The sequence below is a fragment of the Loxodonta africana genome, chromosome 4 (genome assembly GCF_030014295.1).
Source record: "Loxodonta africana isolate mLoxAfr1 chromosome 4, mLoxAfr1.hap2, whole genome shotgun sequence".
Lineage (NCBI taxonomy): Eukaryota > Metazoa > Chordata > Mammalia > Proboscidea > Elephantidae > Loxodonta > Loxodonta africana.
This window is the reverse complement of record NC_087345.1, coordinates 166217124-166232109: the sequence shown is the minus strand read 5'-3', so window position 1 is coordinate 166232109 and position 14986 is coordinate 166217124. Positions and strand designations below refer to the sequence as shown.

The 14986-nt window shown below is 36.0% G+C and overlaps 1 protein-coding gene across 3 annotated transcripts in view; it reads left to right on the top strand.

The window, feature by feature from the left end:
• The window catches only part of ARHGAP21 (Rho GTPase activating protein 21), a 173124-nt gene that overhangs the window by 141602 nt on the left and 16536 nt on the right, over positions 1 to 14986 (top strand). For all 3 annotated transcript variants that reach the window (XM_010590673.3, XM_023548861.2, XM_023548863.2), the window contains 5 exons: positions 5607 to 5765; positions 5907 to 6009; positions 10557 to 10593; positions 12893 to 13018; positions 14462 to 14746. In XM_010590673.3, the coding sequence (XP_010588975.2) occupies positions 5607 to 5765; positions 5907 to 6009; positions 10557 to 10593; positions 12893 to 13018; positions 14462 to 14746 (710 nt within the window). The remainder of the gene's footprint in view (positions 1 to 5606; positions 5766 to 5906; positions 6010 to 10556; positions 10594 to 12892; positions 13019 to 14461; positions 14747 to 14986) is intronic.

Below are 14986 nucleotides of genomic sequence, written 5' to 3'. Positions count from 1 at the left end.
CTTGGACTTCTCCCTTCAGCACCGTCGGTTCTTGAACATATGCTACCTCCTGAAATGGTTGAGCATTGACCAGTTCTTTTTGGTACAGTAACTGTGTATTCCTACCACCTTCTTTTGATGTTTCCTGCGTAGCTCATTTTTTTGCCCATAAATCCTTCGCTATTGCAATTAAATGGTTGAACTTTTTCTTCAGCTCTTTCAGCTTGAGAAATGCCAAGCGTGTTCTTCTCTTTTGGTTTTCTAACTCCAGGTCTTTGCACATTTCGTTATAATACTTTACTTTGTCTCCTCGAGCCACCCTTTGAAATCTGCCATTCAGCTCTTTTACTTCTTCATTTCTTCATACGCTTTAGCTACTCTATGTTCAAGAGCAAGTTTCAGAGTCTTTTCTGACATCCATTTTGGACTTTTCTTTCTTTCCTGTCTTTTAATGACTTTTTCCATTTTTCGTGTGTGATGTCCTTGAAGTCATCCAACCATTCATGGGGTCTTCAATCATTAGTGTTCAATGGGTCAAGTCTGTTCTTGAGGTGATCTCTAAATTCAGGTGGAATATACTCAAGGCCATACTTTGACTCTTGTGGACTTGTTTTAATTTTCTTCAGCTTCAACTTGAGCTTGCATATGAGCAATAGATGATCTGTTCTGCAGTCAGTCCCTGGCCTTGTTCTGACCGATGATATTGATCTTCTCCGTCATCTTTTTCCACAGGTGTAGTCAGTTTGATTACTGTGTATTCCATCCAGTGAGGTCCAAATGTAGAATCACTGTTTATGTTGTTGAAAAAAGGTATTTGTAATGACAAAGTTGTTGGTCTTGCAAAATGTAATCACAAGTATCATTTCTGTCACCAAGACCATATTTTCCAACTACAGATTCCTCTTTGTTTCAGACTTTGGCATTCCAATCACCAGTAATTATCAATGCATCTTGATTGCTTGTTTGATCAATTTCGTACTGCAGAAGTTGGTAAAAATCTTCAATTCATCTTTGGCGTTAGTGTTTGGTGCATACATTTGAATAATAGTCATATTAACTGGTCTTCCTTGTAGGCATATGGATATTATCCTTTCACAGACAGCATTGTACTTCAGGATATATCTTGAAACGTTCTTTTTGATGATGAACTTGACACCATTCCTCTTCAATGGATCATTCCCGGCATACTAGACCATAAGATTGTCTGATTCAGGACAGCCAGTACCAGTCCATTTCAGCTCACTGATGCCTAGGATATTGATGTTTATGTGTTCCATTTTATTTTTGATGACTTCCAGTTTTCCTAGATTCTTACTTAGTACATTCCATGTTCTGATCATTAATGGATGTTTGCAGCTGTTTCTTTTCATTTTTGAGTCATCCCACATCAGCAAATGAAAGTCCTGGAAGCTTGATTTCATCCACGTCATAAAGGTCAACTCTACTTTGAGGAGGCAGCTCTTCCCCAGCCGTATTTTGAGTGTCTTCCAACCTTTTTTTTTTTTTTTTTTCCAACCAGAGGGGCTCATCTTCTGGCACTATATCAGACAGTGTCTGCAGCTATTCGTAAGATTTTCACTGGTCAATTTTTTTTTAGAAGTAGATCACCAGGTCCTTCTTCCTAGTCTGTCTTAGTCTGGAAGCTCTGCTGAAACTGGTTCACCATGGGTGATCCTGATGGTATTTGAAATACCATTGGCATCACAGCAACATGCAAGCTGCCATAGTACAACAACTGACAGACGAATGCTGGTCACACCAAGCATAGTGGATAAATTTTAAAAAGACCAATAATACCAATTGTTGGTGACAACATGGAAAAACAATCTGTCATGTACTGCTCCTAGATAATACTGAGAAATAGTTTTACAGTTTCGTATAAAGTTATACATCTGCTCTGTGACCTATTAAGACCACTTGTAAGAATTTAGGAAAAATAAAATATATGACCACAGGAAACACCTCTACAACAATGTTCATAGCAGCTTTAATTATAATATGCACTGTTATCTAGCAGCAATAAATGACGAAGTTTCTCCATATTCCCACCAACAGTTGGTGTTATTAGTCTTTTTAAAAATTTAGCCGTTCTAGTTGACATGACGACAGCTCATCTGTCCATTTGTCGTATTGTGGTGATTCGCATGTTACTGTGTTGCTGGATGCTATACCATCAGTATTTTAAATTCCAGTAGGGTCACCCATGGTGGACAGGATTCATCGAAGAGGCCTTGAAGCACTTACTGATGAAAATCAAAGACTACAGCCTTCAATATGGATTACACTTCAGCATAAAGAAAACAAAAATCTTCACAACTAGACCAGTTAGCAACATCATGATAACCAGAGAAAAGATTACAGTTGTCAAGGATTTCATTTTACTTGGACCTACAATCAATGCCCATGAAAGCAGCAGTGAGGAAATCAAATGACGTATTACATTGGGCAAATCTTTAGCAAAATACTTCCTTAAAGTGTTAGAAAGCAACAGTGTCACTTTCAGGACTAAGTTATACCTGATCCAAGCCATGGTATTTTCAATTCCCTCATATGCATGGGAAAGCTGGACAATAAGGAAGACCAAAGAAGAGTTGATGCATTTGAATTATGGTGTTGACAAAGAATATTGACTATACCATGGACTGCCAGAGGAACAAACAAATCTGTCTTGAAAGAAGTACAGCCAGAATGCTCTTTAGAAACAAGGATGGCAAGACTTTGTTTCATGTACTTTGGACATGTTATCAGGAGGTATCAGTCCCTGGAGAAGGACATCATGCCTGGTAAAGTAAAGGGTCAGCGAAAGAGAGAAAGACCCCTCAACAAGGTGGATTGACACAGTGGCTGCAACAATGGGCTCACTCATTGTTATGGCAACAATTGTGAAGATGGTGCGAGGCCAGGCAGTGTTTCATTCTCTTGTACATAGGATCGCCATGAGTCAGAACCTATTTGACAACACCTTTTTTAACAATAACCTGTATGTCAGAAGACAAATAAAAAGATTTGAATTTCTCTTTAAGACAGAGAATACATTAGCAATATTTTATCTTACTTTTCCTTAAGGAGAAGGAAAAATGTCAGAGATTTTTAAAACATGCATTTTATATGAGGTATAGATTGACTTTTTAGGTCATTTGCAGTAAATGTCCTGTCTCGTAGGAGTTGGAACAAAGACAATTTATTCAATTCCCATATTTTTAGTAAAAAAGATAGATGAATACTGTTGGTATTTTGGAGTTATGTATGTAATTTTATATTAGTCACCATTTCTCCCAGCTCGTGGAAGTTTACCACTTTTTTTTACAATATATGCTTTATCCATCATTGTAATTAATGAGTAAATGATATAGTGTTATGATTGTTGCTGATAGGTGCTGTCCAGTCAGTTCCAACTCATAGAGACCCTATGTACAACAGAACAAGACACTCCCTAGGCCTGCGCCATCCTCACAATTGTTATGTTTGAGCCCATTATTGCAGCCACTTGTTGAGGGTCTTCCTCTTTTTTTGCTGACCCTTTGCTTTAGCAAGCATGATACGCTACTCCAGGAACTGGTCCCTCTTGATAACATGTCCAAAGTATGTGAGATGAACACTCGCCGTCCTTGCTTTTAAGAAGCATTCTGGCTGTACCTCTTCCAATACAGATTGGTTTGTTCTTTTGGCAGTCCATGGTACAGTCAATATTCTTTGCCAAAGCCATACTTCAAAAGCATCAATTCTTCTTTGGTCTTCCTTGTTCATTGTCCAGCTTTCGCATTAATATGAGGTAGTTGAAAAAACCATGGCTTGGGTCAGGTTCACTTTAGTCTTCAAAGTGACATCTTTGTTTTTTAGCAGATCTCTTGTAGCAGTTTTTCCCAGTGCAATACATCATTTGATTTCTCGGCCGTTGCTTCCATGGGTGTTTGTGGAGTTAACATGCCTTAAATTATTATGCTGTAATCTGGAGAGAAAGTAGGCTCAATTGTTCCCAGTAGAAGTGAAATAAAAAAGCAAAAATATGTCAAGGAACTGATTATTTTACCATGCCTATGCCAAAAAGCCTGATTTCCCTGAGTTGTATAAAACTATTCTCAAGGATAATTATAAAATATGAACTACATTGTGTACATGCTTCTTTCTAGAGTAATTCTGTCAACTGTGAGAACAATTCCTTAAAACCAAGCTCATTTTACAAAGCGCCTTCTAAACTTGTCATATATTTAGTAATCTTGATTCAAAGAGACAGAAACTTTCAGAGTGTTTCCTATTGCTAAAATGTAAAGAGCTACTTTAAAAAAAATGAAAAACATAGGAAATAAACAAGATAGTCAGGCTTTACTGATGTTAGCCAAGATAGAATCGTTTAATTTTGTAACATTATTAGCCTTCTTGATTAAAATGCTGATCATTGAAATGACAGAGCAATCTTAGAACTTGGTCAAAATTAAAATAGTTTGACCTTTTAAATCAAGGAATCAAAACCCTGTTTCATCATTCTAGTATTTTCTTTAAAGGGCTACATGATGGTTTCTGAGGTTTGGGACATTTAATTTGAAGGATTATAGTTCTGGCATCCTATTAAATTACATCCTTTTGGCCTAAAATATTAGAATGTAAACCACTGGTGTTTTAACAAGAGTAAGAATTTTAAACAAAGCTATGTTCACCAATTTGAAAAACTAATAGTTACATAGCAGGACCTCTGGTGTTAGATGGTCTTGGTTCAAATTCTGACCCTGTGACTTTGTAATTGTAGACAAGTTTCTTAATCTGTCTGTGTCTTGGTTTCTTCATATATATAATAGTACTTACTTCATAGGATTTCATAAGTGTTAAGTGGAATAATATATGTAAAATATTTAGAGTGGTACCAGTACCTAGTATGCTCTGTGGTTACTTAGCCACTGGTGGTGTAGTGGTTAAGTGCTACGGCTGCTAACCAAAAGGTCGGTAGTTCGACTCTACCAGGCGCTCCTTGAAAACTCTATGGGGCAGTTCTGTTCTGTCCTGTAGGGTTGCTATGAGTCAGAATCGACTCGGCGGCAGTGGGTTTGGTGTTTTGGGTTATAAGGGCACAAGAACATCTGCTCGAGGGGGCACACGGGGGTTGCTCCTGGTGAGGGCCCACGCCGGGAAACTTGGTACTTGCTTCTAATTTGCACAAAAGTGCCAGATAGACTAGCACCGACTGGGATAATACGAAACTTCTCCTGGTGGCTTATCGACTGTACTTTCTTGTTTTTCTATGAAAATTGAAGATATGCTGTGTGTGAGGGGTGGGAGTAAGTCTTTCAGTATGGTGCGTGATGATTGTTCTGGTTTGATAGATTCAGTTCTGAATGTCTCTAAATTTTGGTATCTCATCAGTTGGTGAAGAAATTAATTGGCTGGTAAAAGAAGCAACTCGTTTAATTTCTGATACCATATTCTCAGAATTATTGGGAATTACTAGAATATTAACTATATATGTAGATTTTTTCACGGACCGAATATGTCATTTATTGGTCCTATAGCAATGAAGGTTAGAATCTTTACCTGGTTCCTTTAATAATGATTATTGATTATTAATTTTATTATTGTTATTATTGATAACTAGGTCATTTAACATTCCAATATTTATTTTTCATTTCATCTTACAGATGAACCAACTAGCCCTAGCATTGATCATGATATTGCACATATCCCTGCTTCTGCTGTCATCTCAGCCTCTACCTCTCAAGTACCTTCTATAGCAACGGTTCCTCCCAGCCTCACAACATCAGCCCCTTTAATCCGACGTCAGCTCTCACATGACCATGGTATGTTTGCATGAATGTTATGTAAACTGTATCTCATTCTCAGTATTCCATTTAGATTAGTGTGATTCACTGTAATCTTCTCGTTATTAAAAGAACCTGGAAACCACTTGTAACTGTCTAAATGCTGACTTATAATTACAGAATCTGTTGGACCTCCCAGCCTGGATGGCCAGCCCAGCTCAAAGACAGAAAGATCGAAATCATATGATGAGGGGTTGGATGATTACAGAGAAGATGCAAAATTGTAAGTCCTATGCATACCATATTAAATATTTGTATATGGGTGTTCAGCATGACTTTGACATGTAAATACTGAATTTAATGATATCTTTTATAATCTCTAACATTATGACATTAGAAATCCAAATTAAAAAAAATAAAATCAAAGTTTTTACATGGTAGCATATTTTATTAAAACTAAAAAATAATAATTAGTTTTTAAAAATCAGTAATACACAAACCTGTGCTCAGACCAAGAGGCAGTCGTTTAAACAGAACAAGGGGATACTGTGTCATTTAAAGTCAAGAAAGGTGTGTGTCAGGGTTGTATCCTTTCACCATGTTTACTCAATCTGTATGCTGAGCAAATACTCTGAGAAGCTGAACTATATGAAGAAGAATGCAGCATCAAGATTGGAGGAATACTCATAAATAACCTGCAATATGCAGATGACACAGCCTCGCCTGCTCAAAGTGAAGAGGACTTGAAGCACTTACTGATGAAGATCAAAGATGACAGCCTTCAGTATGGATTGTATATACCTCAACATAAAGCAAACAAAAATTCTCACAACTAGACCAATAAGCAACATCATGATAAACAGAGAAAATATTGAAGTTGTCAAGGATTTCATTTTACTTGGATCCACAATCAACACCCATGGAAGCAGCAAAGAAATCAAAAGATATTTTGCATTAGGCAAATCTGCTGCAAAAGACCTGTTTAAAGTATTAAGAAGCAAAGATATCACTTTAAGACTAAAGTGCACCTGACTGACCCAAGCCATGAAGTTTTCAGTGGCCTCATATGCATGTGAAAGCTGGACAATGAATAAGGAAGAGCAAAGAAGAATCAATGCCTTTGAATTACGGTGTTGGCAAAGAGTATTGAATATACCATGGAACAAAGCTGTCTTGGAAGTACAGCCAGAATGCTCGTTAGAAGCAAGAATGGCGAGACTTTGTTTCACATGCTTTGGACATGTTATCAGGAGGGACCATTCCCTGGAGGAGGACATCATCCTTGGTAAAGTGGAGGATCAGCAAAGAAGAGGAAGACCTTCAACAAGATGGATTGACACAGTGGCTGCAACAGTGGGCTCAGGCATAACAACGATTGTGAGAATGGCACAGGACCAGGCAGTGTTTCTTTCTGTGGTACACAGGGTTGCTAAGAGTCGGAACCAACTTGATGGCACCTAACAACAACAATAATACATAAACATGGTACAAAATATATACATATTAAATACTACCTCCCACTTTAGACCTCTAGCCACACAGTTCTACTCTCAGGCGTAACTGTGTTACTGTTTTCTTTTATACAGATAATGTATGCATAAAATCACATACATGCTTCATGTGCTCATATATATATATCTATGATTTTTATAAACAAATGATAGATGTTATACACACTTTTTTGCTTTTTTTCACTTGAACTCATGTCTTGGAGAGTATTCAGAGCATATATTTCTGCCTCATTCTTTTCATGATTGTTTAATTTTCCATTCAATAGTTGTACCATAATATGTTTAACTAATATGCTATTAATAGACATTTAGATTGGTCACATGTTATGGTACCACAAACAATACTTTAGTGACTGTATTTGTGCATAAGTTATTTAGCACATGCATAGTTGAAAACAGTATTGTTACGTCAAGGAACGTGTATTCTTAGTTTTAATATGCATAACCAATCGCTCTCGGTGAAGTTATGCCAAGCCTCGTTCCCACCAACAGTGTACAGTCTGCGCGTTACCCAATTGAACACAGCATATTATTTAACTTTGATATTTTATCTTATTGTAGTTTTATTTGAAATTTTCTTACTATTGAAATACATTTAAGAGATTTTTGTATTTCTTTTTTCGTGAACTGTTTTTCATATCATTTGCCCATTTTCCTACTGATTTTTCTTATTGACTTCTGTTTGCTCTTTATACAAAGGAAATTAGCTCTTTCTTGTGATAAGTGTTCCAAGTCTTTTCCCAATTCAGTATTTTTCCTTTGGTTTTCTTTATTTCCTTTAACTATGCAAAAATAATTTTAAAAATTTTTGACCAAATTACAAATTTTTATGGCCTCTGGATTTTGAGTCATACTGAAAAAGCTACTTCAGAATTATAACAAAATTCTTCCATGTTTATTTCTCCAATTTCTGTGTTTTTCTTTTGTGGATATGTGTGTGTGGTATATGTATAGCTTTGGTTCTCACTTTATTCTAGTGGTTGAAATAAAGAGCCAACTTTCTATTTTCCAGTGTTTCTCAGTTGTGCAAAAAGCATCTATTGAATAAGTTATTCTTCCCCACTGATTAATAACACATTTTTATATACTGTCTTAGCTACGGCACTGGGTTTTACTGGGTATCTTAGCTATCTAGTGCTGCTGTAACAGAAATACCACAAGCGGGTAGCTTTAACAAAGAGAAATTTATTCCCTCTTAGTTTAGGAGGCTAAAAGTCCAAATTCAGAGTGCCAGCTCTAGGGCGAAGGCTTTCTCCCTGTGTTGGTTCTGGCGAAAGACCCTTGCCATCAATCTTCCCCTGGTCTCGGAGCCTCTCAGAGCAGAAACTTTGGGTCCAAAGGATGCACTCTGCTCCAGTGCTGCTTTCTTGTTGGTATGAGGTCCTCCTGTCTCTCTGCTTGTTTCTCTCTTTTTTACCTCAAAAGGGATTGACATAAAACACAATCTAATCTTGTCTTCCTGCCTCATTAACATAACTGCCTCTAATTCTGCCTCATTAACATCATAGAGGTAGGATTTACAACAGTAGAACAATCACATCAGATCACAAAATAGTAGACAATACTAGGGATCATGGTCTAGCCAAGGCGACACACATTTTTGGGACAGAGTTCAATCCATAGCATATATTAAATTCTTTCACGTATTTAGTTCTATTTTTAGGCTGTATCCTGTTCACGTGATCTATATGTCTATTCATACACACCAAAAAAAAAAAAAAATTCATACTCACCAGATTCTATTAATTAATTACAGTGATTTTTATAATGTCTTTATTATTTTTATTATCTGGTCATGCTATTCCTCTTATTTTTGTTTTCTGGAATTCTCCTGGCGGTTTTTCTTTATTTTGTTGTTTGGACTTCATCAGCTTTTCTAGTTCTTAAATTTTTATGGATGTTTTCATTGACATAATGTTTAATTTACAGGTTAATTTAGGGAATATTGATATCTTTATGATATTAAACTGAACTTTTCTATCAAAAGCAACTTGTCTTTTTTATTATAATATCTTTGTATAGGTCCTCTGCTGGTTCCACTTGATTATTTATATCCTAATTAGTTCTTCCTGAACCAGCTATTGGATGGAAGTTTGTGTGAGGTGCAGCCAGGGCATTGTTCCAGGCTAGCAGGGATTTTTCTAATGATACAGGATTTGTGAGCTATTTTAGCCTTTGCTTCTTTAGCCATTACTTCTCCCTCACTAAAAGATGTCAGCAACTACAGTACTGCCATATTTCAAAGTCTGCTTTGCCCTACATCAACTACTCAGTGCTTGCTGCAAAGATGGCAGGTCTGTATGTTTCCTCATTCATTTTCACCTTCCCTGATATGCATGGTGACAAATGACGTTCCTGTCATGAGCTCCAGTACCCTCTTTCGGATTGCTTCAAAAAAGGGATGGTTGGTTTTTATCTCTCAGAGAACAGTGCACTGAAATTTGAGATTCGCAAGCAGTGGTTTCCTTTTTTTTTTTTTTAACTATATTCAGCCACCTTTCTTCATATATTATAGTTCAGAATTACATACATCACCTGATGTTGTTGACAATTGAGTTTGCATATTTGTTTCTTACTACTTCGTTGTTTTGGGGTGATCTGAGAGGAGAGGACGATGCCATCTTCAGTTTCGTCTTAAAAGCTTAAGTTCCTTAGGTGAATTTTGAATTTTAAAAAGAAAAAAATAGTTGTCCTCTAATAATGTTAAATTATTTTTAATAGTTTTCTTAATGTGAACCTGTCTTCTGAAAGCCTAAGCCTTCTCGTTGGCAACAGTTGGCGATTTTCCTTATAGAAACCAATCAGAGTGTGGTTGGAGAGGCGGGAGCGGTAAGCTGTGACCGTCAGTAATGCTCTTCAGGCCGGATTTACGGTTCAGAGCATCCACAAGCTGGGTGCTCGCAGGCATGCCATTCTCTCTGTATCTGACTGTTAAAGGCAACAACTTGTCAATCATTATTAAATTGTGAGAGTCCTTAGCATAGCGCTGTAACTATGGTTAACTAATAATACACAGCCCAGTGTTTAGCCTGAGTAGCTTTTTCTTGGCTCTTAAAAGCAGGATAAGAAAATCCAACACTTAAAGCAGAAAGTTTTAATTTATCAGGTCAACTGGGAAAGCTTCTGTCATTGAATCAAAAATTTAAATACTTGTAAAATTAGCTGTTTTTCTCATTTACCTTAAACAATGAACATTTAACATGATAATGATGACTATCAGCCTACTAATGAAAGGTTAGTTGTAAAATTCAAATGTTCTTACATCTTCAAGGTATTTTATGCATTTATCACAAATATTTATATACTTCCTTTCCAACAGGTCCTTTAAGCATGTAACTAGCCTGAAGGGAATCAAGGTTCGTATTCAATATTTTAAAAATATAAAGCAAATAATAAATGTTTCTATTTACTGTTGTTTACTGTAGCTTATCATAGGGATGTATTCCTTTTACCCATTAGATATTTAATATTTAAATGTCATCACCTTTTATTCTATAAGTTGCAGGTACATTTGAAAAATGTTACGTATAAAATGTTATTTTCTAATTTCTAAATATATTCATCAAGTATGTAATACTTTACACACAATTGTACTGATATTTCTCACTTTATCAGTTCAACACAAAAAAAATCTAACTGCCCAGCAATCCTCCACATTTCGTTGTATGTTTGTTTTTGTCTCCTCAAAGTTATTATCTCATATCCTTTTCTCCTTCACAATCCACCTCTATCCTGTCTCTTCCAATCTTTCCTCATACTTCTTTGGAAAAAAAAAAAGATGCTGTTAGACAGGAACTCCTTTATTTTATCATCTCCAAAATATCAGTCACCTGCATTTATGCACACACTTTCTGCCCTCCTTACCCTGATCCTAAATATTGTTTTACTTGAAAGGTTATCCTGTTAAAAACCAAAAACCACTTCTTTTCTTCAGAGTCCATCACCTCTCACTTTCTGTTTTCTGCAATATCACTCTTTCCAGTGGCTCATTCTTCAGCATATATAAGAATGTTCTCCTATTTCCTGTATTTACACACACACAAAAAAAAAACCTCCCTCAAATCTACATCCCCTTCTATTTACTACTCCCATTTTTTCTTCTATTTCTTAGAGTAAAACCCCTTGAAAAAACTATCTATAGTTTCCACTTCCTCACATCACATTTTTGTCTCAGCCCACACATATCAGGATGACACTGCTCATACCAAGTATACCAGTGACATCTGGATTGCTAAAACTAATAGTCACTTCAGTGTTTAATTTATTTCACCTTTCAGTAGTATTCAAAACAATTTCTGACTCCCTTCCTTTAACACTTTCTCCTGCTGGTTTCCCATTTACCACCCTTTTCTGGTTTTCCTTCTACCTCTAGGACTTCTTAGTCTCCTTTGCTGACTCTTCTGCCTCTGCCTAGTATGTAAATGTTGGAATGACTTGGGCTTGTTGTGACCCCTCTTTTGTTTTCTATCTATGCTGATTTCCTCTCAAAGTCTGTATTGCTAGCCTTAACTTCTACCCCAAACTCCAGCTCGTTTTAACGACCCATATGACATCTTCATTTGAATTTTTAATAAGCAATTGACGTTAACATGGCCAAATAGATTTGGATTAACCCCAAACTTTATCCCTCAGTTTTCCTCTTCTCACTAAATCCACTTCCATCCATCCAGTTGCTCAAGCCAAAACTCTAGGAATTAGCCTTGTGTCTTCTTTTTCCCTTTCCCCCAATATCACATCCTGTGCACTCTACTCCAAAAAGTATCCTGAATCTTTACATTTCTCTCTATTTTCACTCATTCTGGTGACCCAAGCCACCGTCATCCCTCACTGGATTACCACAGTAACACCTGTTTCCATGCCTGTCCTTTTATAATCCACTCTCCACAAAGTGATCTTTTACAATAAAATCAGATAATGTTACGCCCCTGATTAAACACTTAATAGCTTCCCTTCACACTTCCTACCATCACCTAAAAGGCCTATGCAGTTTACAGTTAGCTGTTTTTCCACACTTACACTGAACAGCGAACATTTAACATGACAATGATAAATATATGTTTACTAGCTGTATGTTCTCCCTGACTTTTCAACCCCCCTACCTTTCATACTTTGTCCTGTAGGGTTGCTATGAGTCAGAATTGACTCGAAGGCAGTGGGTTTTTGGTGGGTTTTACCTTTCATACTTGGTTCCTTTTTTTCTTTTTTTTCAATTCCAGATTTCAACTTAAAAGATATTTCTTCAGAGAGATTTATCACTAATTTATAGTTGCCAGTCAGTCCTTTGTTCTTTCATCCTGCTGTTTTCATTGTCTAAATGGCATTCATGACAACTAGCTGTTTCTTGGTATAGTGATCTTTTCCCACTACAATATTCACTCCTTAAGAGCAGGGAAATTGTTTTGTTTTGTTTTTTTTTAATGATTAAAAAGTTGCTTTTGATGACTTAATAAATGACAGTAGTCAACTCACATATTTAAAAAAAAAAAAAGACTGGAAATTTTACTAATGTAATTGATAAAACTTTAGAATTTTTCAAAAATAGCTCTTTACTTGGAACATTAAGTAAAAGACTTTTCAGTAGAGCATTTTCAAAATACAAGTATTTATAAAGGAAAATGTTTATATTTTACTCTGATTTATTGGCCTTTTCTGTAGATCGTAGATAGCCAAAAATCATCAGAAGACTCTGGGTCCAGAAAAGATTCCTCTTCAGAGGTTTTCAGTGATGCTGCCAAGGAAGGGTGGCTCCATTTTCGGCCACTTGTCACCGATAAGGGCAAGGTAGTGTATTTTCTCAGCTACTGTGAACCTCAGAAATACAGGCTCTGATAAATAAGGCATAAAATAAAGTCAATATAGGTAAAATGGTAAGATATCCAGATTAAGGAGTAGAAAAAAAAATCATTTAGAAATATCTTGTTCTATGAAAAGGAAAAATTATTTTTTAAAAAACTTCTAATCGTTGATTTAACTTCATACTTTTCATCCTTTGTATCAACTATACACCGAATATATTGTCCTATATTTGGGCAATGTGAAAAGCAATCAGTGTTTAAGAAGGAACTCTGCTTTTCTTATTAAATAGCTTATTAGCCAGAGGCTATCACAGAGTAGCCCTTTAAGAAGCAGTTCTCCATGTTAATAATTTTAGAATTTTTGTTTAGTCCCAGTTTATTCTTTTAAATTGCCTTTATAGTTTTGTTTTATTTTATAAATATTGTTATATAAATGGCTATAATAATGTTGATATATGCTCCACTAGGTAGTTTACAATACCATAAAAACTTCACCATAAAGCTTCTCATGCTACAGAAATTTAGAACATTTAAATTAGAAGAAAATTTTAATACTGCCATAAGAGTTTAAAATTTTAAAGAAAACCCACCTTGGTGTGGATATTGTTGCTTGACCATATAAAGCTGGTGAACTTTGGTAATTTAATTCTTTAATTCATCATTTGTGTATATTGTTTTTGGAAGCCCTGGTGGCATATTAGTTAAGAGCTACAGCTGCTAACCGTAAAGGTCTGCAGTTCGAATCCAGCAGGCATTCCTTGGAAACCCTACAGGGCAGTTCTACTCTCTCCTATAGGGTTGCTTTGAGTCAGAATTGACTCTATGGCAATAGGTTTGTTTGTTTGTTTTTTATGTAGTATTAGAGCCCTGGTGGCACAGTGATTAACTGCTTGGCTGCTAACCAAAAGATCAGCAGTTAGAATCCACCAGCTGCTCCTTGGAAACCCTGTGGGATAGTTCTGTTCTTTCCTCTAGGGTCGCTGAGTTGTTACCAACTCGGTGGCAATGGGTTTGGTTTTTGTTTTTTTTTTTGGTATGTAGTATTTGTCATTTGCATACTATAAGACTTGTCTTAGACTTACTTTCACTCAAGTTTTTTCTCACTTTGAGTTTTTTTTTTTTTTTTTTTAATTTTCTAGTCCATTAACATTTTACTACATTTATTTTAATTGCTTTGTTTTGTTTTCCCAGCTAAATTAAGGTTAGGGTTTCACTATCCTTGACTTCGATATGAATACATTGCCTAATTTGATTAACTGTCCACAATTTTTATCTTTCTTCTTTTAATGAACAGATAATTGATATAAATTAGACATCTGCTCCATGAGGTATACATTTATGCATGTTAACAGTGTTCCTTAATCTGCTTGTCCTCTCACGAAGATTTAGCCAAGCGTTATGTATTCAAGAACTGTTTTATGTTTTCTAGCGAGTTGGTGGAAGTATTCGGCCATGGAAGCAGATGTATGTTGTACTTCGGGGCCATTCACTTTACTTGTACAAAGACAAAAGAGAACAGACGACTCCATCTGAGGAAGAGCAACCCATCAGTGTTAACGCGTGCTTAATAGACATCTCTTACAGCGAGACCAAGAGGAAGAATGTATTTCGACTTACCACATCAGATTGTGAATGCCTCTTTCAAGCTGAAGACAGAGATGATATGTTAGCATGGATCAAGACTATCCAGGAGAGTAGCAACCTAAATGAAGAGGTATATGTTCAAAATAATGTGCGTGGTGAAAACTGACACCTTTTCCTTAAGAAGACAAAGAATCTGCTCTATCATTTTGTAGGGAAAAAAAAAAAGTATGCTATATTTATATTTTCATTTAGAAAATAGCAGTGATCAAAAAGAAAAATGTACTTGTATGATTCCCAGTTATTGGAAAATCTCCATTGCTGAACTAGAAAGATAGGTTATTCATATACTCTTCATACCTTCTCAGAAGCA